The 27,649-nt window shown below is 38.7% G+C and overlaps 1 protein-coding gene across 1 annotated transcript; it reads right to left on the bottom strand.

Moving 5' to 3' along the window:
• Nucleotides 1-1,560: 1,560 nt before the first annotated feature.
• On the bottom strand, nucleotides 1,561-10,717 carry PLA2G10 (phospholipase A2 group X). Its single transcript, XM_054391272.1, has 4 exons — nucleotides 10,651-10,717; nucleotides 5,537-5,702; nucleotides 3,528-3,634; nucleotides 1,561-1,707 (listed from the first exon to the last, which is right to left on the bottom strand). The coding sequence occupies exons 1-4, from the start codon at nucleotides 10,715-10,717 to the stop codon at nucleotides 1,562-1,564; spliced, it is 486 nt and encodes a 161-aa protein (XP_054247247.1). The 3' UTR covers nucleotide 1,561.
• Nucleotides 10,718-27,649: the final 16,932 nt, after the last annotated feature.

Genomic DNA, 27,649 nt, shown 5'->3' with positions numbered 1-27,649 from the left:
ACTGTCAGAAGCACAGTCTCACAGTTCTAAAATTCCCACTCTTGAAGACTTGGAAAATGTGCTCATTGCCATTATTCAGATCAGTTAGACTTCATCAGTAGCTCCATTAGTGCTCTTCTCTTGAAGTCAGTTGCTAGTTCTTCAATTCAGGGTTATCTTTTAAAAAAATTATTATATTAGAAAAGTGACCTGACACTGTAATTACATCTTACTGCAATATAATACGTGTATCTAGGTCTGTGAGCAGACTGACTGCAAAGTTATTTTGTGTCACCAGGATTGCCATTTGGAAATGTATGGGGTTTGACTGAAACAAAAGTTAGATTTTTCAAGAGTGTTGTCCTCTTGCATTCTACATTGTTTGAGAGTTTGGTTTTGTGTGGGGTTGTCGCTTTTGTTGTGTTGTGTTTTTTGTTTTTTTTTTTTTAATATGAACTTTAAATTTACCTATGAATACTTTTAAAGATTAAAGATCTCTTTTTGAAATCTTCATCCGTCCTAAAGAACTGGGTTTTGACTCGGTGGGGTTTTTTAGATTGAATGCTTGTGCAAACTTGTTCTGTAGCCCTGTATTTTGAAGTTGAGGTAGGTGAAAGTAGATACAAAACACTCTTAGTTCTTAAACTGTTCAAGCTAGCTGTTAGGAAAAAGTGTGTATTTGGGACCTTGTGTTACTGTTTTCCTCAAAGTCTCCAGAAAACTGTGAAGTGACCATCTAAAACCATCTTTACATCTGTATGAGGTGTATATTCTTCTAAACTTTGCAAACTTCTGCTATCCAAGGTCAAATGTTTATGGGAAAAGAAGGTCATCCCAAGTGATTGCTATGTTTGTCATGTACCTGTCTTGGTGATGGTTTGTGTTTACACTTCCAAATCTGTCTCTGAAGTTTTAAAGGTAGAACTTCTCCCCATGTCCACAGGAAACTCAAGGTGTTCATAGAGTAAGGAGTTTGAGCCATATTAAATAAACTTCTTAGAAAAATGTACTTTAGAAGTAAATAGTAGAACAAAATAATATTAGGCATTTTTAAATACAGGCAGGACTACTTCAGGTGAATGAGATGCAAAAGTTAAATTAGGCTTCATATTAAGTTTAATAAGGATGAGAAAACTCTGTGCTGACACTGTCACTTCATGCATTTCTTCCTGTCGGTTCAAAGTTAAGAAATGTTAAGGTAAATGTTGGTGGAAAAGTTTAATTTATTTCTTATAGAGGGAGGATAAAAAGTTTACAGTGAAGGATATTTTGAATCTGAAAAATCTGTGAATCTGAGTATAAATAAAAAAATTAAGTCAGCTACTCCTTAGGCTGATAGATTTCTATTTAGTCAATAAAAGTTTACACAGACCTAATGAAGTTGCTTTTAGACTGCAAGGTAAGTTTTACAAGGTAGGAAGATAAATGTTTACTTTAGCCATTCTGGGGTGGAAAGGCTAAGGTGGTAGGAAGAAGGATCAAGAAAGGGAAAAATCATTTGTGGTCACTACTATGACCAAAAAAAAAAGGCATTTTAGATTTAAACACATACAGAGTTTTCATAAAGATTGATGTCATATATCTAATTCCTACACAAAGGCTGAATTTCACCACACATAAAGTCTGGCCACAAAAGGTATTTTGCATTATAGGGAGCTTTAGAAAAACATTTGGCAGCTTCACGGTCACATTCACATGCCATTTTTTGACATTTATCCTCTAGTGATTCTGAAAGAAAACACAGTAAGTTTGATATTAGTCTGAGATAATTAAAAATACCAAATGGAACAGCAAGAGCTGCTACCTCGTGTTCCATGTTTGACATATAAATGGCTGTTACGTTTCAAGTGCAATAGGAACTGTACTGAGCTTTAGTAAGACTTCAAGTTCTTTCGTTTTCTTTAGCCAGAGCTCTGTGCTAGGACACCTCAACAACAGAATATTCAAGCATGGTTTAGTTTAATGACAATTGATAATCAGTGAGACTGTCTTGGCACATGAAAATAAAATAATGCACGTTCTTTAATAAAGGAACTGTCATAATTGACTCTTCTTTAGAACCAGGTATGTGACAGTTCCTACCTGCTCTATTGCTCTAGTCAAACTTGAATTTGGGGAGGTATTTTCCATTTCACATATGCTTTAATCTCCAAAAGATGTAGCATTAAAATTACATATGTTAAATACGCAATGCAAAGATGTTTCATGTTCAGCTTAAATTGCCTGTTTTTTTTTTTTATTAAGACATTCAGTAAGAAGTCAGGTGAAGTGTGTTTTAGTATGATAAAATTCATGTCTGGCCATATTTGTTTTATAATTGTAGTGTTGTAATTTAACAGATTTCTTGGCATAAACATTTCTGCTTGGCATGAACATTTTCTTCTACAGCAATGTATTTTGGTTTTATTGTGCCAACTCAGAAATGTGTGTTTTCTCTCTCTGAAACTCTGTAAGCTGAAGAATCCTTCATTATATTTTGTCTGAGTATTTAATATTTTGAAAGATTGTCCAGATCTCTGCTCGAGATTTGTCTCAGAACAGAACAAGTGTTCAGTTTTGTGAATTAACTGAAATTCTATTATGAAATTGGGAGTGTTATTAATTATTGTTTAGGGTTTTTTTTAAATCTTATTCTATACTCCTTATGCTATTGAGTAATTCTTAGGGTAGCTAGTTGCAGCATCAACATGGCCATATTCGCTGATAACTGCTACTCCTTCTGTTGTTATAGCTCCAAACTTTGTCCATGGTATGCCAGGGACTTTGTTTCAGCTTTGCTTCTTGATGACATGCCTACTGTCTTGGCCAGTATTAAAATATTGGAACTGGAGAACCTTTATAGCCACACACAGGTAGCTTGTAACTTGCCAGTTATACTAATTATGTGAATGCTTTCAAATTTATGTTTTGTGGCTGTGGACATTACTTCCATAAATAAACATACACATCAAATGTTTTATTAGCTTAGTGTTTGAAACTGTAAGCTGTAATCATGAATTAATTAATAAATTGCAGCCATTATTGGGGGCTGTGCAGCTGATTAGTGGTAAGTATGCCAAGAACTTGGCCATTATAAATGGTAGGAAATATTTTTCTGCAAGGTATAAAAAGAATCAGTTTTTAAACAATTGCAATTTTTTTGCCTCATGTTTGCAGTTGCTCTAGTTGGAGACCTGCAGGAAGTAGCATAATGTGGGTTCCTCAGCATAGGTACATGCAGAGTCAAATGAGGGGGATTTTGGTAGTGTTTTCAGAAAGGGTAGTAGGACCTTGTAGATTAGAATTGGTTTCTATGTGTGTCAGTAGGCGAGGATTAAGAAGAAGCTGCACTCAGTTGGAGGTAGAGCATATCCTGGCAAAAAGGTCACAAAACAAAGGGTGGTATAATAAGAATTTGGCAGTTAATTAAAAAAAAACCAAAAACTTTCTATGAAGTCAATGAGCCAATCAGTAGAAGTAAAATAAAATAAATTAAAAAAACCCACCACCCCAAACAAACAAAAAACCCCCACCCCAAACAGCAAAACCAACTAGAACTGTTCACTCACCACATAAAACAGTATTGTCTTCACATTCCCAGTGGTAACTTTCAATCTTAGGCTGACAACCTGCTTGTTCTGCTTTACCATAGCAGCAGTCATGGTTAAAGCAGCACCTGAGAGCAACAGAAATTCATACTGTGGTGATTTATGGCCATATAATCTGTTTGGTTTTGATCATCATTTTTCTACAGGCTGTGAAATAATAAAGCACTCATCATACACAAATCTACAGTTACTTATTACAGGGTAATTGTTTAATAGATTACCTGGAAAAAAAAGTTACTTTTTCATGTAGACAGGGATGAGGAAGATGTCTAATACATACTTATGTAGCTGAACTTCCTCATAGATGAAAACACAAGGAATCTTTGAAACAGTCTATGTTTTAAATATAAGAAACTTTTACATGGGTAAACCTCTCTCCTAGTGCCTTCCAAGAAAGAGATGAAATGCCAGAATAGCCTGTCAGATAATAAATGATATGTTTTTCTGCCAGTTACTGATGCTATTGTAACAGTTACAGGGATAGGATGAGATTTGTTAGACTCCACCATACTATCATAAATGTCGCTTGGCAGCAAAGGCCTTAGATCGCAGAGGAGCTGAGAGCAACTGAAATGTTCATTAGTGAATAAGCTTGGTGCTATTTAACACCATAATATAGTTAAAACTGTTTGCTCAATATCATGAGGAAATTTGGGAAGTTGCCCGAAATGATTGTTTCAGAATTGTTCTGTCGTCACTGGGACAATGAATTCACAGGATTTGTATCACATTGTGGAACTGAGCAGTGCAGGTGAGCATTAATGGCATATTTTAATGTTTAAAAAAAGAGTTATGTAGAGTCCCAAGGACCTGAAATTAGATGGCTTGTAAGTTTTTGCTGCAAACTAATTATACTCTTTTTTTTGACTTGGTGGAAAAACAGGGTCTATCTGTGAGCTCTTTGCATGCAGTCATTCAGTTTCCTCCTGGTAGCCTAAAACCATCATATGACATAGAGCACGCACATGGTGTTTAGATGGTGGTTAGCTTGCCTGAGGAATTCTTGTCTGCAACAGAAAAAGTTAATGCAGTGAACTCACTTGCAATTACTCTTTTGTGCTATGCTTACTGAATAATCACTTTGTAATTCCATAAGAATTGCCACTCAAGGATCCTGCAGTACCTGGGAGTTGAGCAGCAGATGCCTGTGAAGTAGCTTAATACATCCAGTTCATGGACAGAAATAAAAAAGTTCTAGTGTGTCTTTGTTGCAGTACTAAGATAACCAAATCTGGAAATTGAGCTTCTTTTGCCGTAGTGCAGGCTATCTTCATGTCCTTACAAACATTTTTATAATTTTTGATGCATCTGTCTGATAAGTCAGAAGTTGAGATTTCATATACAGTGGAGAAATGTATCATTATAATGGTAAACTTGAAAATACAAAAATTCTTATTTAATTACTACAATCTAATTATTAAAAATCATCCTCCTCTTAGCTAATGTTCAATTATATATTAAACTGACGGTAGTCAATATGCTGAGGTCTAGTACTAAATACAAAAGTCTGCTTTTAGAATTATTGTAGTAACAATAATTCCTTTTAATACAAAGTTATTTTTCAGCAGTTTGCATTTTACGTAATTTTCTGTGCATCATGTTGAATACTAATAAAATGGAATGGATGGTAGTAGAATCAAAATATTTTTCAATTGCAATTTCTTTTAATTCGTAGTTTTATAGATAGGTTTAAAACTTCTCCAAGAAGTTAGTTCCTTAGCTCTTGCCCAAACAGCAACAGCAAAGAAACCCAATGGTACTGTGAATCTAGTATTAATGCAATGAGAGTTTGAGTTAAAAGTAAGTAGGACTCATACAGATCTACAGTGACACAATTATAATTCTTCAGAGGTTCTTGGCAATCTGAGGTGTGTTTATACTCAGTTCTCTCACTGATGTTAAATAGGCCTCTTACTCTGTCATCTGCATACATTCAGTACTTAATTACTCAGTTAAACAGTTACTCTTACCAGTCCACTCTGTCCTTGGGCCATCCTCTTCCTCCCAGACCACAATAGCATCCATAACGTAGGTAGGCAAAAGGAGATCTTCCTGTAGTGCATCTAATGGCTCCAGCTAATTCAAGAATACCTCTTCGATTCCTGAAATGGGCTTCCCCAAAAGTGCCTGTATAAACTGTGGAAGAAAAACTGTTCTTTTTATGGAATTAAACAGCCAAATGTAAAATAGTTCTTGGGTTTGTTTTGTTGTTTGTTTAATTATAATGAATGTCAGTACCTGAAAATAATACAGGTTTCTTTTTGACACTTTGGGGCCTCACTGCTTGATCCAGTCCCTTTTTACCCGAGTCTATAATGAGCAGAATAATGAACATGGGAATAGCTGCAGTGGTTTCCTCCCATCTAGGCAGCATGTAATGGCAGACTTCAGTCACTTCAAGTCTTAAAACTGGCAAGGACTAGCATGTGTTCTGTGGTTTAGCTCCACCAATCTGCTAAGATTAGATGCCCTAAGTATTTTCTCCTTAGCATAATGTGGTCTTGCCCATGTTGTAGAATGTAGAATTTAATGCTTTGCATTGGAGCAAGTATGTCCTCTGTGATGGGGTTCTGGTTTTCCTCATGTATAGACAAGCCAAGTAACTGGTGGAGGTGGTGGGGTGGGTGTAGGGTGGGGAAATAATGCTTGGAGTTATTTCCAGGGAAATGAGAAGAATGGTTGCTTTTTGTTTTTTTCTGTTTCATTTTGTTTGGGTTTTGTTTCACCAGAATAAGATGTATTTATGAACTTTGTTTCAGTAATACTGTCAGTGCTAAATTAGTAGGTACAGGGCAGCATAAATATGTTGAGATACCAGGTGAATTTTTATAGGGCTTCAATTTCATCCTTCAGGTTGAGGTAATACAGCTGTGTTGGGTTGAAAATTTGCCTCAACATTAAATTGACAGCCCAGCTGGAAGTAAATGAAGCTGTATTTACAAGCAAAACTACAATCTACAATGAAATACAATTAATATGTACAAAATATACAGTATTTACAATATTTACAGGCATTTACTATTCATAAACAGCACAGGAACCCCCACTGGCCAAAAACCAGGGGAGCTAATAGCTTCCCCTGCCCTGCCCCTCTCCTTACCTCCCTGGACACAAAGGGACAAGAGAAAAGAACAGAGAGTTACTTTGTTAGGATACTCAGCCAAAACAACACAGCAAAGCCAGCCAGAAGCAAGTTAGTGTCTCCCAGAGTGAGGCAGCTGAAAGAGAGAGTGTACCTATGTTTTATGGAAGATATCTGTCCATGGGATTGTTTAAAACTTACCATTTTTCCCCTTTTACACCCAATAGTAATTTATTTACATTCTACCACTTTCTGTTCAAGATCTGTGGAAAATTTTAAAGGTACAGCCTGAAACTACCACAACAGCAGAGTCACTTAATGGTAATGGACATCATTTCCTTGCAGTGCAGGCTCCAAGCTGCTTGCAATAATGTTAAAAAAGTTGGATGACTACAAAACAAATTAGTGGAAGGTTGCTGATTAGAGCTGTCTTACTAATTAAATTAATTATTTTTGTTTGGAGAGAACAATTTGTAAACCTTAACTCCCACTACTGGATGCAGACTGGGAAAGATTTGATAACTGATAATATCTGAGAGAGAGCAGAAAAACTATTTACATTTTGTCATTGAAAGCTTTGATATTTATTTTCCTACAGAAAAAGTACAATTTGTATATAATGTGTATCATTTATTATAGGAGACTAATCTATTATAATAGATTACATGGTTAACTATAATCAGTTAATAGGTGATCTGCCAGAAATACTGTTCCAAACACAGCTGAGTAACTCGAAATGTGTCAGATGCTGGTGGCCTCCAGCACTCCTTATTTCATTAAACAAAGGCATTTAAACACCTCATGAAACCACCTTACTAAGAAATAAAAAAATTACAATTGTTTTGTTTGTGACAATGGTACAATAAGTTTTAGAAGGAATGTTTGTAGCGCATCCTGACTTAAAATACCTAGATTTCCTAAAGCAGTATTTAGTACTTTCCTGATTGACGGCTACTCCCAAATCTTGTTCCTTCCTGCTCTGTTGGCATGTGATCTAGGGAGAGAATATTGAAGAGAGTGCTTAAACTTGCACATGTGCACCTTTGGCCATTGATTAAAAGCAATCAAATCTTTAGTTGCTTGCTACTCTGCTTGAAACCAGGTTTTAACAGTATCTGTTCTGTCATGGCTTCTGTTCCAGCATATTATCTGCTGTTTAGTTAGATACATTTTCTGCTAAAAAGATCCTTTCAGGGGATCTGTAAAATGTACTGGGTACCTCTCTGGAACTTGTAGTTCCAAATGTCAAAATAACAGTCATGTTGTGGAACTGGCATGTGATTATCTCCCATTCTGTTGCAGCTCTGAGTATATGTTTCAGCTGTGGGTAGCAGAAGCATTTGTTTGAGTATAACCAGATTGTCTATAGCATTGAAAGTGTGATCTTCACTGTTAGTACAAGTTCAGTAAACTCCCAGCTGGGAAAAAAAATACCCTGCAATAAGGCAGCAGCATTACAAATAACAATTGCTTACGCTTCAGTGTTTAGTGAGATTTAACCAGACTCTTGTCGCTCTCCAGCAGTGTCTGAAGGAACATGTTAGTGGTGAATGGCAAAGCTGGATGTGCTCCAAATGACCTCTTGGTTTGTTGTTTGTATAAGCTCTTGAGACTTCAGACTTTGCTAAATGCTGTATATTATTATGGCTTTGTGAGATGTTTTCCACTATGCCTTCCTCCTTCTTATTTGGCCTAGGTTTCTAAATAGCTTACGGCAGTATTTTAAAATTCGGAACCTTAAATTTCCTTATGCATAGAAGAACAAAAACCGCTTTAGAAGCACGTTATTTTTTTGCGCAAGGTCATATTTCCTATAACATTTTATCTTGTAATAGGCATAATGCAAACATTACTTTTTTTTTAGATGCAGTTATTTTTATTATGATGCACACATTTGCATAATCATGATACATAACTACATTAGTCATCAGCATCTAATACAGTCTGTGATGTTTTGTGGGATTTAAAAGAAGTTTTAAGCCATTCTTTCAAAGACTGAGGCTACAAAAACATTTTTTAATGTTACATGTGTAAGATTTCCTACAATGATATCTGCTTTCTACAGTAATAGTGCTCTAGTGTAGTTCAGATTTTGAAACTTGGGAGTAAGCAGACTTTCTGATGCATCTGCAAGCTATTGCCATAATTGGAAACCTTTGAACTGTGTGCATTATAGAAATGTTGAGGTTTCTTTTTAGATTCTTTCCTCTGGTTTCATAAGCGATGGACTGGTTTCATAAGGGATGGACTTCTTCACCTTGTCTTGTTGCCCAGACTACTGATGTGCTATCTTCACAAACTGATTACATGTTAATTTTTTGAAAGGATAAATTTGCCTCTTTTGATACTGTGGGCCAAGCATTGAGAAACAGGTAAATTGCATTTCCCTTCCTCCTTACTGCCTACGGAATGGGTGACACTGATGCCTGACTCAGAGCTATTGGACTGAAGCCAGACTCTCTGTAATGATCACTCTAGGCTGGAAGAGGCAGTGAAACAGTTTTTTTTATTGCTTTCCTTTAATGTTCTTGCTGAAGTTTGTGCTGTGCAAAGGATGAAGTCTGGAAGCTGATAAAAATGCAGAATAAGTAATAGATGCACGCTGAGGTCAGGAAGCAGAGCTGGGGCAGTGAGCTTGGTGGGACCTTAAGTTAGCCTCATTATGCAAGCACCTTACCTTATGGTCTTTAATTGTGTGCTTGCGTTCCCCTTCACCCCAGACCCTGCTTCATTCTGTACACAGAATCTATTAGAAGAATAAACTGATGGTCTTGTCCTTGGCATCCTTTTATTTGCAGGATTTGGTTTGTTGAATTTGCAAGGTGTGTAGGGATGTATAAAAAAAAAGTATGAAGATAAAGGAGAATCAATTAAGGCAGCTGAATGCTATTCTGGAAAACTGGGTTTTATCCTTGCAGCTGTCACAAAGGTTCAGCATGAGGTTAGTTTAATCACTTTAAAACAATGCCTATAGATGTTTACTAGTATCATACTCCCAGCATTTTGAGTATCCTGGGGTTGGAGTACCAAAGGCTGCAGTACTCACTGAGAGCCAGGCTTTGAGCAGTTGAACTTCCAAATAATTTTTTGCTGTGGGTAAACCCATGGGAAACTAAAATGAGTGGATACTTCTGTTTCAGTCCACCTGCCTATCATAAAGAGAGGGATAATACTGTTTCACAAAAGTGAAAGGAAGAAGTATATTCAGATACTATACAGATTAATACCTCAGAAAACCTATGAGTAAATATTTTGTAAATTATTACAATTAGCCTTTAATACTGCTTAATAAATAGAACATAGGAACCAAACAAACAAAAAATAAATTGAATACTTGCAAACTGAGTAGTTGGCTATGCTTGAGTATGATGCAGGGGTCCTTTAATTACATTCTAACATCATAACATTCATAAAGACCGACTCATTCTTTCAGAATAACCTAGTTATGGGTTTGCTGGCAATCTTGCTTCTAGCAGTTCCTAGCTTTTGCGCTGCTTTGTGACTGAAGTGCCCTGCGATAGCTCTCTCCACTGCCCACAGGTACTGGCGCTGGTAACTATTGCCTTTGTGGGAAGATTGTTATTGCAGGTGCAGCCTGCAGTCTCGTTTTAAATGCCGAGCTTTGTAATTCTCTTGCATATTACTGATGAACATTAAGAAGTAAGGCGAGCCCCTCAGCCACAGCCCGGGTTGCTGAGGTCAGTGGGACAGGGATGGGCTGTCCGCGCAGCTGCGCCCCACTGCCGGCAGCTCACTGGTTCCCGTTTGGGCGAGTTACACCCCAGTGCGCCAGGCGCGTCCGGAAGCCTTTCAGAGTGCTCCTTCCCAAGAGTGAACGTTTCTCCTAACGCTTTTTCCTTCTCCTTCTCCTCCCTTCTCCCCACGCCGCCAAGCCAAATCCCTCAGGGTACGGAGCGCGTCCCGCAGCACAGCCCGGGGAGGTGCTGCTGTCTGGGCGCTGCCTCGCCACTCCGCACCGGCTCCGCAGCAGCTTCTACTCACCGGCCGCCAGCAGCAGCGGCAGCAGCAGGGCCGGCCGCAGGAGCAGCACCGGGCGGTGGGGTTCCATGGGCAGCTCCCGTGTGGGTCTCGCAGATCCCGGGCAGGTGGGGTGCGGGCTTCTGGCAGAAGCGCGGCGCTCCGGGAGTGGAGTGTGTAGGTGTGAGCTGGGGCAGTTGCGTGCTGGCTATAAAGGGCTGCTTCTGCCCGAGCAGGGTCGCAGGAGCCCGAGCCCATGCTCTGCTGTCCATCTGGCCAGAAGGGAGGAGCTGCCGCTGGAAGAGCTGAGGAGAGCTGGGACCTGTCACTCGGGCAGCGGAGCACCGTGCAGAGGGGACCCTCTCTAGTCAGGTTGTCTGCTGGCGTCTGATGAGAGGGCTGCATTCCACCCTTCCAGGACTTTCCTACTCTGGTAGCTGCTTTTTTTTTTTTTTTTTTTCAATTACAGCACGTCCCAGATAATTTAATTTATATCTGAAGAGTTAAGACCGCAGCGAGCTGTAAGTTATTCTAGTAGTGAATGAAAACAGAATACATTCACTATACCTGTAGTCTACTGGCCATAATTTATCTCCCAATTTCTTCTCTTCTTGGAGGACTAAAGAACAACCAGTTCCTACACTGTTCATGAGTATTTGTTGCTTGATCAAAGTAACTTTTTTACTTTCACATAACCAATTAGAGCTGTGTATTATTTTTTTTTGGTACACTTAAAACATTTTTCCCATTCCCTTTCCAACTGCTGTATTATTTTGTAGAACTTACAGCTAGATGCTATATTGCAGTCACAGTTTTGTTGCCTCTCTCAACATAGTCAATACCACTTGCTTTTATGTGATTTTTGACTTGTTCATGCGTTCCAAGTATTTCATCAAACCTTTTATTATTGCCCTGAAACCAGGGCATTTCCTATCAGTTGTTCAAACAATCAGGATCACTGAAATTTTAGGTTTTGATTTTTTTGTGTGTCTGGGGTTTTTTTTCTCCCTTTTTTTTTTTTTTTCCCCCGTGGTGGAGATTATTATATTCCAGAATATGATCTCTCCTGGATTCCATTGAGCCCTACACAGCTACAAGGCAGAAGACATAAAAAGTTTTTTTACAGAATTTGCCAAGAAGTTGTTCTTGGTCATGTCATCTTACTATTGGAGAGAAGCTGGTAGTGTTTTCTGTATTGAATGGTATTTTCATCAAAGAAATAAAATGGTTTTTTTTATCTGCATACTGAAGGATAATTCTACTTTTGCATTGAAATACTCTGATTTCTGCATTGTATCATTCCTCTTTGATCAGAAGCAAAGTATAAAATCATATGCAGTCTGATTCCAAAAGACAAAAAACATGTACAGACAGATCAGATTTAGTTTTGCTATGCTCTCATTAATCCATGCTCTACAAAACGTTTGTGTTGGCACTGAAGTTAGAATAGTGTGGGATAAATGTGGAAGCACATCAGTTTAAGGTAGGGTATTCAGACATCTTTGTGCACCTGGTATGCATTTGTGCAAATACATGCCGAATGCAGAAATGGTGTGTTAGCCCAGTCAAAACTGCATCATGCTTGAACAGAGCAGAAAGGATCATAGTATGAACCTGACAAACCAGAACAAAGCAGGGTTTCCAGCTCAAGAGCTTGTATTCTGCAAAGGGATGAAAGTTGTTGAAGGCTTGCTGTGTGACTGGCTTCCTGCTGATCAGTAACAGTAGCTTCTGATATAATGTGTCATGATCCATATCAGACAGGCTTTCTAGCCCGGTCTTTTGGATCTTGAGAACACAGTGGACTACAGCTACCGCTGTGTTTCCCAGCAGAGACAGACTAGAACACTGACGAAATGGGGCCTGTGGCACCCATAAATATTGTCAATGGCCCTGAGAAGTCTTGGTAGTGTACAAGTCATAATAGAAACACCATTTATTTGGGATAGATTTGGAATATTTTTTAAAATATTTTGTTGCTACTGTCATCAACTGGGTCAAAGCAATTTTCCCATTACTCATGGAGTCACATTGCTAATTACTGTTACTCTATTTTCATACTGTCACTTATACTGCATTTGTTTACTGACTCTTCCGGTCAATAAGTCACACCTATTAGAATGCTTTAATAGTGTTAACAGCTGTTAAGTGAAACTTCCAGCTGAACAGTATCCCATCCAGCATACCATTGGATATGACAATGAAAACAGTATCCAGGGAGCAACATGAATTACATTTCATGTTTGTTTTTTCAGGAGACTGATGCAATGTGTTTAGTGCACTTGATACTGGATTAGTGATATGTTTTTCTCTGAAGGAAGGAAAGTAATCCCAAAACCACTGAAAAATAAAGTGGAGCTGCTTCAATCAGAAAATAGATAAAGATGTAAAGTGACAAAACCTTTATGAAGTTATGAAGAAATTAATTAAAACCAGGAATTCTGTTTGCTACAAGTTGTAGTAGCAGTTCAAAGAATACTAAATGAAATTTGGGTGGAGAGGGGGAGAAATCTGATGGAAAGGAATAGGAGGTGGAGTTAGGCTGTCCAGTTAAGTGCCATGGCATATGGCTAGGAAAAAAATACTAGTAGCAGGCTGGAAGTTAATATTTACAATGCTATAGTGTATTTTTTAAAAACAGATTTTAAATTCCCTTTAAATTTGTAAATAAAAATTTATGTGGCAGTGCCTATTTGTCATATTTGCCTTTTTTTTTTTTTGTAGTGTTCAATTTAATCTGAAGCTTCTAGAATTTTTAGAAGTCATATGTGCCAAGTGGTATTTTCTTTCTTACAGATCAATTCTTTCTTCTTGTCAACTGGACCTGTGCAGGGGTTGGAAGAAACATTTGCTTTTCAAATATACTTTCCCAAGCAAGTCTGCATGGGCTTAATGGTTGCTTTAACTAAGTTATTCTTAAATCTGAGGAATAGATTTATATAATTGTGACACAGCTGTACTAAGGAATATTCTTACAGCACAACAATATAGGCAAACTTGTTAAATTAGTTGTAAAAGCCTTATTTCTCAGTATCTGAGTCTGTACATGCGGGAAGATTATAAGAGTATATTATCCAAAATGTTAAAATGTTGATGGAAAGTGCTAGAATGGTCTAAAATATGGTTAATGTGTCAGTTATTCACTTCCCTGTCAGCAAGTGAAGGTAGTGACTTCGAAAGCAGTGGAAGAGTGCATTTACTGCTGACTAAACAGCTGCAAAGCTGTATTTTTATAGTAATAGAAGTTCCTTCCACTACTGCTTATTTAGTAAGAGCAGTTATTTCTACTGAGAAATGAAAAGGCATTGACCATCTACCTTGGTTGAATCCACATTTAGCTGTTATGAAGATCTGTAGTCATGATGATGACAAATGCTGGGGTCTGTAGGCATCTAAGTGAGGTCCTACAAAATCAAGCAGTTAAGCTATGTGATATATTGCTGCCCCACTGAATTAATGAACTAATAAAGAATGATTACATTCCTTTCCCATTGCTAGAGACAGGAACGGAGACAGAGTGATTTGCTCAAGGTGTTACATGATGGCTGTATTCTGCATACCAGTTTGGGTTCTTCTGTGGCACTGTCTCCTGGAGGGAAATAATGAAAGAAAACGTATGCCTAACTGTAAGAATACCAGAATAATTAGAACTGAAGAGCTGCTTCCCAGCAGTAAGTCAAATGACTGTATTTACTTCATTGCTGTACTTGACAAATGTCCTAAGTCATCCAGCATGTTCTTAAACATCAGATGGGACAGGGGCTTGGCCTGGAATACATCTCGTATAAAGTGTATGTTCTTCAGATACCAAATGTCCAAGCAGTACACAATCAACTTCCTAATTACCATTATATTTATTTACAAAAAAAAATTATTCAAGTAGCTGTTTGGAAACATTCAGTGCCTTTGTTCCCATTTTTAGAGGCCTGCCTGGCTTTCTTCTCTTTCATGTCCTTCCATCCTCCCTTAGTTCCTTTTCACAACCAATGCTTCCTGTTTACCAGTTGTTTTTCTTCAGCTCATGTTGTTGGGGATGTTGTTCCAAAAAACTACAAGAGTTATAAAGCATAGATTGGAGATACAAGCTCCATCTGGAGTATCAGAAAACATCATACTAACCCATTTTCCAATTTATTTGGTATTTACCATCTCTGATCTACGTCTAGCATAAAGAACAAACTCCAACTTTAAGACTATACCAGCCTATAGCATAACTTGTAATTCCTTTGGTAATAGTAAGTCTATGAGTAGCATATGTTCAGAGAGAATTTTGGGGAATACATTTGCAGCATTGCCCTTTATGTGCCCTATGGCAGCAATGTTTTTCTGTCCATTCTGCAAAAACACTGCCAGTGTATAGCTGCCCACAAGAGACAGTTGTGTGCTGGAAAAGTTGTTATTACATAAATCTTCTTGAAACTGGTTTACAGTTATAATTTATACAGAGGAGCAAAATTACTCCTACAGTTTTCTTTCTTCATCTGGTTTTGTTCCAGATTGTGCTCTCTTCTCTACAAGTATAATGGCTATCAGCACAAAGTCCATGCTGTGCACACACTCACCAAGGCAACTAACATGATTGCAAGTATGTTCTTGGAGTACCCGGTATAACTGGTGCAACTCTGGCCATTTTTATGAATAGCAAATATATCATCTATCTTTGAGCAAAGCTACAGACTGGAAGATTCTCTGTAAATAATTCTTACAGGGAAGAACTCTGTAAATAATTTCTGGCTTGCTTAGCTCTGAAGTTTCAACAGTTATCTCTTGCCTTCTGAAAGATTTTTTTACTCACTGTAAGTGAAATTCTAGACCTCAGCATTCGCACCTGAAAAAAGACCCAAGGCCTGCTTCATGGGGAATTTAGAGCTAATTTTTATTTTTATATCTAGAAAAAGAAGAGACTTAGCAATGCAATTCTTAGATTTGTGAAAAATAATTTGAATCTCTAGCGTATCTCTGGAAGGATCATGGATGTCTGACTTTCTTTTATACAGGTTACATCAACTTAGATTCTTAAAATGGCTGATGTAATAATGATGGGATAGAGTGACCTCTCAGCAAGTTTGTAGGTGATACCAAATTGGGGGGAGTGGTTGATACACTGGAGGGCAGGGCTGCTACTCAGATAAACCTAGTTAGACTGGAAAAATGAGCTGTTGAGTACCTCATGAAGTTCAGCAAAGGCAAATGCAAAGCCCTGCACCTGCATTGGCATAACCCCATGCAGTAGAACAGGTTGGGAACTGACTGACTAGAGAGCAGCTATGTAGAAAAGGAGCCAGGGGGCTGTGGTGGACGCAAGCTGAATATGAATCAAGTGTGCTCTTGCAGCAAATGTGTCCAGCTGCATACTGGGCTGTGTGTAACTCATTCTTTCCTTCCATTTGACACTTGTGAAACTACACCTGGACTTCTGTGTCTTGTTTTAAGAAAGGAATTGACATACTGAAGCAAGGGTAGTGAAGGCACCAAACTGTTCAAGGGGCTGCAAGTCATGACATAAAAGAAAAAGCTGAGAGAGATGGATTTGCTCTGGTGATGATGGTGAGGGGAGGCCTTACTGTTCTCTACCACCTTCTAATGGAATGGTGTAGAAAAAATAGAGCCTGATTCTTCCCAGAGCTGCACATGAGAGAATTAGCACAAATTACAACATGGGAACTTCAATACAGGAAACAAATTATTATATATTTTTTTAACAAAAGATGGTCAATTACTGGAACAGCTTGTCCAGAGAGGCTATAGCTACTCCATGCTCTGAGATACTCATAACTCAACTGGACATAGCCTAAAGCAACCTGCTTTAATGGGACCTGCGTCGAGCAGAAGGTTGGACTCTGCAGACTTGCTGAAGTCCCTTACCACCTATTTGATCCTATGACTTTATGATGTTGATAGCAGATAGCTTCAAACTAGCAGTTCCATATTGCCAGGGAGAGACTGCAATAATATTTTTTCTGTTGCCTAAAGGTTTCATGAAACCGTGCCCTGCAGGTAGGGAAGGCATAGGCCTGTTCTACTGCCATAAAATCCATTGATAATTATTTTTTCCACGTTATCAGCAACTAAGCTATGCAAATGCACAAATCATCTGTACTGTATTCAAAGAGACTTAAGGCTTTGTTTGCCTATTTTACTATCTACACAACTTTGTTATACACAGAAGCAGTGCTCTTTCCATAAAGAACTACTTTCCCACCATTTTAACTCACTGTTAGGAAATTCCCTTTATATGCTTTGTCCTTACTGACCATTTCTCAATCTTCTTCCAGTTCTATTTTTACTTGGGGGGGAAAAGCTGCAGAATTGTATACAGTATGCAAGGTGAAGTCAGAACATGAATTTATAGACACTGCACAGATTGTTCCACTAAGAGGGAAGAGACAGAAATGCACGTTATTATGATTTTGTGTAACTTTTCCTTTTAGAATGTATGCTGCCTCTTTGTCGTCTCTAATTTTTAACTGTTTAATAATAAAATGCTCCATTTTCTTACCTGTTTATTTGTTCACCTTTTATTGTTTTCTTCTTCGTTCTGTCAACAGTGCAATACCCTACTAGTCAGGAGTCAGGTCTATTACAGATGGCAAATACTAAATACAGTTCCCTTTTTATGGTATAAAACTTAGCACATTCTAATTGTATTCCTCAATTATTTTACCCTAAGTATTTTCATTTAAGTTATGTTGAATGATTGAACTTTTGTCTAGCTCTGTTTTGTGGCTATAGCACCACAAAAATTAGGACTATTGTGGTGCTGCACACAAAATTTTACGTTGGCCATATTCAGATTGTCTTTTAAAATAAACAGCTTATGCATACTTGACATTTTCCTTCACAAAGCAAAACAGTGCAGCATACAGAGAGTATTCTGAATTTTATGTGTGGTCTGTGCATAAGGTAGGCATGCTTAAACTTAATGGTGATTTGATATTGATGTGAGAATCCTTTTAATTTCCTAATTCTGTTTGGAATTCTTTAATGTCACATGAATGTTTTGATGTTGCTTTAGTTATTTCTTCTCTCAGAAGGAAGGAAAGATAAACCCTTATTAGTTTATGCACCATGTAATCCTTAGGAAGGATTTTCCAGGAACAGATAATCTTTGCTTGTGGCCAAGTCTTATTTAGAATGGAGGGCTAAAGAGGCCATACCCAAACATAACTATATGCACAATTCTAATTAGTATTTATTCTGTAAAATACTGCATTGAATTTTTGTTCAGATTTGTTCCTCCTGACAGCTCCCTCTCAGAAAATACCTATATAGTATTTATTTTAAAACCCAAAAGCCATTACTGTGCACCACGCATTCAAATGCCCAGATGTTCAAGGATGTGTGCTGAGATGCTGCTGAAAGTTCATTTTCTTCATTTCCAATCAAGTAGCATTTTTCATATTTTAGTTTTTGTTGAAGCAATAGTTTGCCTATGGATGTGTGCAAACATGTTTAGCATATACATGCCATGAAGTAGAATTAAAAAAAGTAAATTAGGTAATTCTCTTTAATGAGTTCATCCCTGAACCTAGAGAAGGGCATGCATTTTCCTTTGGACAGAAAGCAAGCACTCCACAATATAAGCACTAGGTGATCATTTTCATATAAAGAAAGAACAGTTTTGTACTGTAGCACATGTACTGCATCCCCCCCTTCAGTTTTATGTAATCTGCATAATTAGCTGATTATTCCACAACTGGAAGAACTGGAATTAAGTAGGTCCTTTTATGATCATTATGACTGCAGCCTAAAGAGGAGGAGCTGCAGCAGTCCTAATTTTACTTGAAATACTGGACATAGGAACCTATGTAAGAACACCAAGCAGCACAGCCCCTCAGAGAAGGGGTACCCCTGAAACAAGAGTCACCACTTTACTTGCTAAGCTGCTGCTTTCCACTTTTTTTTCCCCCCTTTGACTTTTGTTTTTCATCACTTCGTTTTGGCCACCGTATTTTCTCCTTTGGCTTCTTAGGTCACTTGTCATTTATCCAGGGAGTTGAAGGTCAGATTATCTCATCTGACTTGTACACCATAGGCCCTGCAATTTCTTGTACCAGCCGAAGTAATTTCTTCTTTGAGCAAGACAAACTTTCTATCTGATTAAAGTATATGATTAAATCTGGAATCACACAATTTTAGAAGATAAGGAACTTCCTGTTCTGTTAACTGGGGCCTGTGGCTGGAAAGAAGTTGAATCAAGAGTAGGCACCAGAGGCAAAGATGGTACAGCCTAGTTCAGGGACAATTTATTTAAAACTGATTTACTTACATTAAGATTTATAGCAAAAATAAAATTTAATAGAGACAATCCTTTTTTTTCTCAGCAAGAAAAAGACAGTTGAAATTCATTATTTGTTAGAGGTAATTATTTGAGAGAGCCAATAAGAAAAGGAAAGAATGGCAGAAAGTTCAATACTGTACCTTCCTACTATCTCTAAAAGGTAACAAAGATGTATAATCCAGTATCTAATACCTGAGATTCAGCAGTTTATAGAAGAAAGTGCATTTAAATGTAAACAAATAATCACTGCAACAGCTGTGTAAGTTTAAAAATGGAAAGCTCAAGTTTACAGATTTAAATAATGAGACCTGGGATAACTGAAGCCCTGTACAAAGTTGGTAGCAAGGTGGAGACATAAACCTGGAAGAGCCTAGCTCCTTGTAGTATTTCCTGTGCTTTTAAGTGTGATAGTTGTGCTTGTTTCTTAAAGAAAGGCTGGCATGTCCAAATTATGTGTATAGAAAAACTTCAGAAGGCAGACAACATTTCCTTTTCAAAATAGCTCCTAACAATGGCTTAGCATAATTATACATGCTCCAGACTGCAGTTTTGGGAGAATGTTAACTCTCCTGTCAATTTAAAACTTCCTTTTGTATACAGCTAATGGGTGGGGTGCTGTATTTTACAGTACAGCATTCAAGTTAAAAACCCAATCATCTATGGTTAGTTTTGTATCTTAAACCATACAAGCTCAAAACTCAAATTTAGTGAAAGCCTAAGTGGTTGGAAACACAAAAAAGGATTTATAAAAGAAATTAAAAGAGCATGAAACGTTGACTTGCTCGAAGGTACATGGAACAGCAGGACTCTGCTTGTAGCAACTTCGGTGTTACTGGCAGCACAATCCTGTTGCAATTGTTTCTCAAAATCAATTCTCCATTACTTAATATATCTCATACCCTGCCTCGTAATAGTCATGTGGACTGTTGTGAAAGGTCCTGCTGCTCCACCAGTGCCATTATTTGTAATGGGCACAGTGAACTGCCCATTCATCTGGATTCTCTTCTCTACTTTAGAATTAGAACTCTGTGAAACTCATTACTTTGTGTTAGCCCACTGTCAGGGAACTCTTATCACTTCTGAAACTGTGTATATTTATAGGAGTAATTCCTATATATCTAGATGCTTACAACAGAGCTCACAGCTGCAGTTTTGTCAGTACTACTAAATTAGACAGCAGTAGCAGAGGGGTTTACACTTGCTTCCCAAATTCCTGAGAAGTAAGCATGCTGGAAAATACTGACTCTTTTGGATAAGAAGAAAATGTGCTAACCTTATTTTTCAAATTGATAATTTCTTCCCAACAGTTCCCTGTGGAATCACTTACTTCCAATGATGGTGTTGTTTCATATGGCAGCTTTAATGGGAAGTCAATTAAATCCCTGAGATTATTTTAGTCACACTACCTTGAATACCAAGGTGTTGGACAGAGAGATGCAATGTATAATTTTTTACAGAAAATACTTTCTTAGAGCATCGTGGCAGCAATCATAGAATGAGTTGTGCTGGAACGAACCTTAAAGAAATCTAATTTCAATCTCCCTGCCATTAGCAGGGACAGCTTCCACTAGACCAGGCTGCTCAAAGCCCCATCCAAAGCATTCTCATACTTTTCTGCTTTACTTCTACGATTTTCTTAAAATGATAATCCTTCTAGTTTGACAATCAATAACTAAAACATTGTTTTAAAATATTTCTCTTTTGATGGAATCTCAATTATGAAGTATTTTGTTGTGGATTTTTTGTTTGGTTTTATTTTTTTCTAATTTAAAGCAAAAAATCTGCTTCTCCACAGAAGATAGACGTGAAAGGAAAATGTACGAGTTTCTAATATCTGGGTTTGACACATTTTAAAGTTTCATTTGCTGGCTAGATCACTTAATAAAGTGACTGTTGATTCAGACTGATCTACACAATGGCAAAATATTCCCATACCATTACTGAAAAGCAGTATTTTGAATTCCACGTTTCAGTAATGATTATAAAGAAAACAGAAAAATCTCTCATCAGTTTGATGTCCAACAATAGAAAACCAGAAGTAAGCAAGATCAAATGCACTAGCTAACTTCATTCTCCTTTTTCTGCCCAAAGCATTTTCTTTAGAAGAACCTAGTCAACTTTGAAACTCCTTATTTAAAGCTTTATTTAAATTCAGAGGTTTTCACTGTATCTATAATTTACTTTTTTTTTTTACTTGGTTTTTGTTCCACTATGTTTTAGGAGACAGATTATTCAAATGATTTTGTTTTTCACTATGTTGTCCAACATGAAGTAGAATGATAAAAAGCAAACACTACCATAATGGACTCAAAACTCGAATTTCTTGGAATATGTCAGCTTGAAAATACTTTGCCATTTTTACTCATGCTTATAAATCTCAGTTTTGGATGACTGCTTGCCCTTTTGGAGTAGGGATAACAGTTAAGATGAACTGATGAATAACTGTTGATACCGTTTGCAGGAATTAAGTTACTGGTTTGTAACATCATTGTGGTGGCAGGTTGTGAAGGGCTTGAGCATCCTCCATTACATATGGAGAAAGTTAATAATTCATGAGAGCCAGTATGACGATTGGGAACTTTCTATTTTAGCTACGTGGCTGTGGTTAAGGAAGGCAGAGAGGTGTAACATTTAGCCATTTTGACCTAAGACTGCAGGGAAACAGACACAGTGCCAATGTGTTAATAGCTTTCAGGATATGAGAGATACACTTTAGAGGCTTTGAAGATATTTAACCTACTTAGCTCACCTATGAAAACGATAATCTGATTACCATCTTAAAGAGGCTCTTAAGCAACTACTGCCTCTGCTCTTTTTATTGGAATTGTAAAAAGAATTAATGTCTCTTTATTCAGTGACAGAGAAAGAAACATAAACCAGTGACACTCTACCTTGTGATTACCATTCCTGGCTTGATGTCTGCTTGCTTATTCAAAAGTCTCCTGCACAATTTTTTTCAGATACATCATTGCTGCTAAGAGTAAGCTGGCAAAGTGTCTCTGTCAGTAGCTTAATTTGGCTCAGAAGTGAGCCAAATGGATTGTCCCCCTGTGCTGTGCTTTTGTTCATTTTATAGAGTTGTGTCAGAGCATGTAATTTGGATTCCTTTGGGGTAAAATGAGACAAAGTGTGCTCCAGCCTCTATATACAACCCAAGTGTTCAGACTAAAGCTATTCCAAAGTAAAAGCCCTGAAAAGTGCAGTGGTGCTGAGCACTGGACATCCACACAATTTTTGCTCTACCAATGGGCTTCTGGATGAGTCCACATGCTAAAGCAGACACAAGCATGTGCAGACAGCAGAGTCAGCATGCATTTTGCTCCCTGGTCTCTCCTGGGCAACTGTTACTAAAAGTACACTCCTCGAAGACACAGTAATTTGTATTTTAGATTACTATGAGATCAAGATCTTCTAGATCTCAGCAAAACTTTAAAGGAGGGGGGGAAGGGAAGAGGTATTTTTGCTGTTCTGGCAGGGAACTCTGCCTGGGTACCTGGGTAGAAGGGTATTCTATTCTTCAGTTCTGCCTGTGTTATTTGCTAAAGCACCATTTTTAAAATGAGTTAGATTATAAACCACTGTTTTCCTTTTCCCCATTTTCTTTATTGGCAGATTCAACCCTCATACATAACCACTTTACCCATCTTTGCAGTTACACTAGACTTCTCTAGCATAGAACATCTGTTACAGTTAATCTCTAAATATAAAACCAAGAAAAAAGGGACAAGACTACTCAGGTGAAAAAAAAACACAAAACCAAACAACAAGAAATTGAATTAAAAAAAACTGTATAGCTCTCAACTACAGCTACAACAAGTATTGTAAGTTGGATAAAACACTTCCTGAGATTCATGCTATCAGTGCCTGCGTGTGACATTGTGTGTCTTCCAAAAGAAGCAATCAGACACACCTTATGTAGTTTAATTAGTGCAGCCATAGTTACAGAAAATGATAAATTTAAGACCAGATGTAAGCAGCTGAAGCTCATGATAATGGGTTAGCTAGTTACAACAATGATGTAAATATATTATCAAGTAGGTCTGAAAATAAGTGCAGTTTTCCTTATCTTAATCTCTATTGCCTGTTTATAATATATTAATGGGTAAGACAACAGCAGAGAGAAAATGGAATAGAATAATTCAATGATTTAAGTAAGCAGATTGCTACATTTAAACCTGCTTAACCATAATAAAAGGTAGGAAAAGTTCTTATATTCTTTTCTTTAGAATTGACATAATGTTAGCAAAATGAAAAGCCTCCCAGAAAGAAGAGAGTTGAAAGGTTAATATCTTCATCGTGTGTTTTCCTTGAATCTCTGAAGTATCTTGATATATATAAGTATCTCATATTTCAAGATACATTCTGCACTCTTAGAAAGTGTCCTTAGCTCACTGGACATGAAATAGGGTGCTGTGAGTACTGCCCAGAGAAATACCTGAAATAAAATTACCTATAATCAGCTGAAACAGATCAGATATCACTGAATCAAGAACTGAAGCAAGATACATATATTCCTATTTATATACAGCCTTTATGTCAAGACATACATTTGTCTGATCCTAAGAAATTCTGCAAATGTGTGACTCCCTTAAGAAAGTGGCAAAGAACCTTAGAAGATTTACAGGTGTCATGGGTATGCAGTGTCAAGGTTCAGTAAGCTGGAAAACTGAAGTTAATCTATTGGGAGTTTACACAGCAGAACTTTTATTTGTATCAGTTTCTCAGATTTATTTACTCTTTAGTATTTTCTCTGAATTAATACAAAACACCCTATACATCTTCAATTTCATTTTAGATCACATTTTCAAAGCCCTCTGTGTGGCTCTTCAAATACTGAATTTTGTAGTCCAACAACAAGTTTTATTTGCATATTTTAACATACTTTGAACAACTAACACTTAGGAAGGCTACCTTAGGCACTCTGATTGTAACAATGAAAAAATTAACCACTGCATTTCTGAGACAGTAAGTTTTGGGTAGTTGCTCTAGAGCACTTTCAGGTACAGCTTCATGTAGTTGTGGTTCCAGTTCTGCCACTCTTCCCATTTAAATGTCTGTGACAACATTAGGAGATAGTCTGAACTGTCTCCTAGTAGCCTGATAGCCTAACATGCTTGTCTCTTCCTCCTCCCCCCCCCCCTTTTCCTTTCCCCTGACAAAACAAACTGGTGCATCATGATTTATTTCTAAACAACTTAGATACCTTAGGGAATAAAGCTAGCTGGCGAAAAAAGCTCTAGATCCATCTGCCACCTGCCCATTATAACCCTTACTACTTTTTTTTTTTCCTAACATCTCTTAACAGATCACATACACACACCCCCTTTCATACATTTGCTTTCTGTGTGGCAAAGCATTGCACATAAATTTTAATTCCAGAAGCCCTTTCTAAAATTTTCATAGAATCATATAAACAAGGTTGGAAAAGACCTCAGAGATCATCAAGTCCAACCTATCACCCAGCACCTCATGACTAACTAAACCATGGCTTCAAGTGCCACGTCCAATCCTTTTTTGAACACCTCCAGGGATGGTGACTCCACCACCTCCCTGGGCAGCACATTCCAATGGCAGATCACTCTTTCTGTGAAGAACTTCCTCCTCACCTCCAGCCTAAACTTCCCCTGGCACAGCTTGAGACAGTGTCCTCTTGTTCTGGTGCTGGTTGCCTGGGAGAAGAGACCAACCCCCACCTGTCTACAACCTCCCTTCAGGTAGTTGTAGAGAGCAATAAGGTCACCCCTGAGCCTCCTCTTCTCCAGTCTAAACAACCCCAGCTCCCCCAGCCTCTCCTCACAGGGCTTGTGCTCCAGACCTCTCACCAGCCTCATTACCCTTCTCTGGACACATTCAAGTGTCTCAATATCTTTCTTAAACTGAGGAGCCCAGAACTGGACACAATACTCAAGGTGTGGCCTAACCAGAGCTGAGTACAGGGGCAGAATGACTTCCCTGCTCCTGCTGGCCACACTATTTCTGATCCAGGCCAGGATGCCATTGGCCTTCTCGACCACCTGGGCACACTGCTGGCTCATGTTCAGCTGCTGTCAACCAGTACCCCCAGGTCCCTCTCTGCCTGGCTGCTCTCCAGCCACTCCAACCCCAGCCTGTAGCTCTGCATGGGGCTGTTGTAGCCAAAGTGCAGCACCCAGCACTTGGACTTTCAACATAAAAGAATTGTTATCTTCCTACTTTCGTGGATTCAGGTCGGACATGAACTTGTAGCTACCCCTAAGAATTCAACTCACACAAACCGTGGGCCTGGCCAGCACCCCAGGAAGCACAGGAGCAGGGCTCATGCCCTCTGCTGGCCCACGGGCTCATGACGCTGCTACTGGGGAAGGCAAAAATCATCTTCGATTTAGACTAAGGCAGAAGTTGCGGCAAGGCATTATGGATGACTTCTCTAGTTGATAACGCTTGCTTCAGATTACAATTGAGACATTAAAACAGAACCGTGGTGCTCTCTATTGGGTACTAATACTTCATTGTTATGTAAAGGGTATGACTGAGGAATTCCTGTACTAACTCCTAAACAAAACCCCAGGGGTGTTTCACTGGCCTAAACAATTTCCAATAATGTTTTTAGAAGCATGAAATCTTATATTAATCTAAAAACGCTAAGTAGTTTCCTAAGGAAATTAAAAATGTTCAGAGCTCATACCATAAAAATTTCAGCTTAACTTGACTTGTAGTTCTCCAAATACTCTGCTGCCCCTTTACCACTGTCAACACCTTAGTGCTTGCAGAAATCAATCATTTCCCTGCTAGGACATTACCACCATATGCAAAACACAAAGGAACTGCACCTGAAACATGGTTGTTAAGAGTACTAAGTCACAAACACAAGTTTACAACACCTCATTTGTGTAGGAAGATACTATCATGCTGTGTAGCTCAAGTGTAAGGTAATTAAATAATAATATAAAGACTTTTAAGAAACAATAAACAAGTAAAAAAAAAAAAAGGCTACCAAAAAAATTCTTATTTCCACAGAGATAAGTGTGGATATTACGTTCTTGCATGGCTTCTAAAAGTTGCTGTTTTCAAAAATAAATATTAATCTTATTTTCAAGGGTCAAGCCCATAATTTGACCAGCAACTGCTGGAAACAATAATTTCATCAGCATCTGTAAGGAAAAAGCTTTTTGCTGTTTCAGTAATGCATTGAGCTAGGGTTTTCAGCAGCATGATATGCACATGGCAGATTAATTAAATCCCAGAGAAAGTGTAACTCGCATACAGTACACAACGTTTTATCACAGATTTATTAAGAACCCACCACCATCAAAGAAATAGCAGAAACAAAACCAAAGACTGGTACTACCTTCAGTGGGAGTCCTCCTTCACTTGCTGGCCAGCTACAAAAATGTGTGATACTGGTCTGAGCAATACTCACTCATCTCCAGTATCTCACCTTGAGTTCCTGCAATAAGCAACAGCCTAATTTCCCATTAACTACTCCTGTCTGACTGCTACTACTGAATTGTTACACTTAAGAATTGACATGACTGGATCAGCTGTAGGTAACTTGTTGCTGGGAAAAGCTCGAAGGCAGCATTTCAGCAATTTGTTCTTACAGTCCCTCCACAGTAATTGGACTGCAACGATGGTTAGATACAGGTATGCTTCACCAGGTCAGAAAACCTTCCATCACTGTAACTTCACCTGATAAAACTGCTAATTTGCTGTATTCCTTTTCATCTCAATTAATGGTACTACAACTTGCACGCTGTATTTGTTAAAACCTGCAAAGCTTTTCTTTATATAGCTCTCCCGTACACGCTACAATAGTGTCTCAAATGTTGGTGTCTTTTTTATCACGTTATTTCTTGGGACATCGGTACAAGCTGGTCAGCTGCACCACTGATGTTGTCATCACTAACATAACTGAGGAAAAAAAATAAAACAACACTATTGCTAGAATACCAATTATGTGCACTGTGAGAGAGGGAAAAATCCCGTCTCTTCACATGGGAGGGCATGGAGGTATCGGTGATGCCGCAGCCCCCCGGCGCGGTCCCTGCCCGCTGAGTAGCCGCTGCCGGGGAAGCGAAGGCAAAGCAAGGTTCCCTAAACACCCTGATAGTTTATTATCCGGCAAAAGGGCTTTCCTGAGCTTGCGCGCTGAGTTCTGACATGCAGAGTCAGAAAACAGAACGAGTTCTCGGGGTCAACAGTACTCATTCCAGGTCCCGCCGGTGCGTGGAAATGAAGAACCCACACGCCACCGGGCAATGCCCTAGCTGCTTCTTCTAGAGACAATCATCGTTCCCGCCAGGCTCTCGCACCCACCAGCTCGCTCCGCGTTCCTTTCAGCGCAGCGCCCGGGCCCAGCCAGATGAGGAACACCGGTTAGCGGATCCCGACGCCTCACAATCCCTCACCCCCGACCGACGCTCCCTACGGAGCACGCGCAGTAACCCGTACGCCGGAGCGGAAGGGGGTGACGTCACCCGGCGCGATGACTCCCATGGGGCGCCGCGAGATAGGCGGCCTACGTCAGGCCGCTTTCCAGAGAGCTGAAAGGTCCGCGGTGTCTCCGGTTGATGGCAGCTGGTGGGCTTGTTCGTGGCGCGGACGTTTTCTGTCAAGCCAGCCATATGCCGCAGTTTACTCAGGGCGATGAAGAGACCTAGGGGCGGATTCCACTCTGCAGCTGACTGACCGGAAAAAGATACGGGGCGAGAGATGCTAGGCAGCCAGCCAATCGGCATCCAGCAGTTTCTTAGCTGCCACCAA

The sequence above is a fragment of the Indicator indicator genome, chromosome 22, assembly GCF_027791375.1.
Source record: "Indicator indicator isolate 239-I01 chromosome 22, UM_Iind_1.1, whole genome shotgun sequence".
Taxonomy (NCBI): Eukaryota; Metazoa; Chordata; class Aves; order Piciformes; family Indicatoridae; genus Indicator; species Indicator indicator.
The sequence above is the reverse complement of the archived record's forward strand: the minus strand, read 5'-3'. Positions and strand labels throughout refer to the sequence as shown.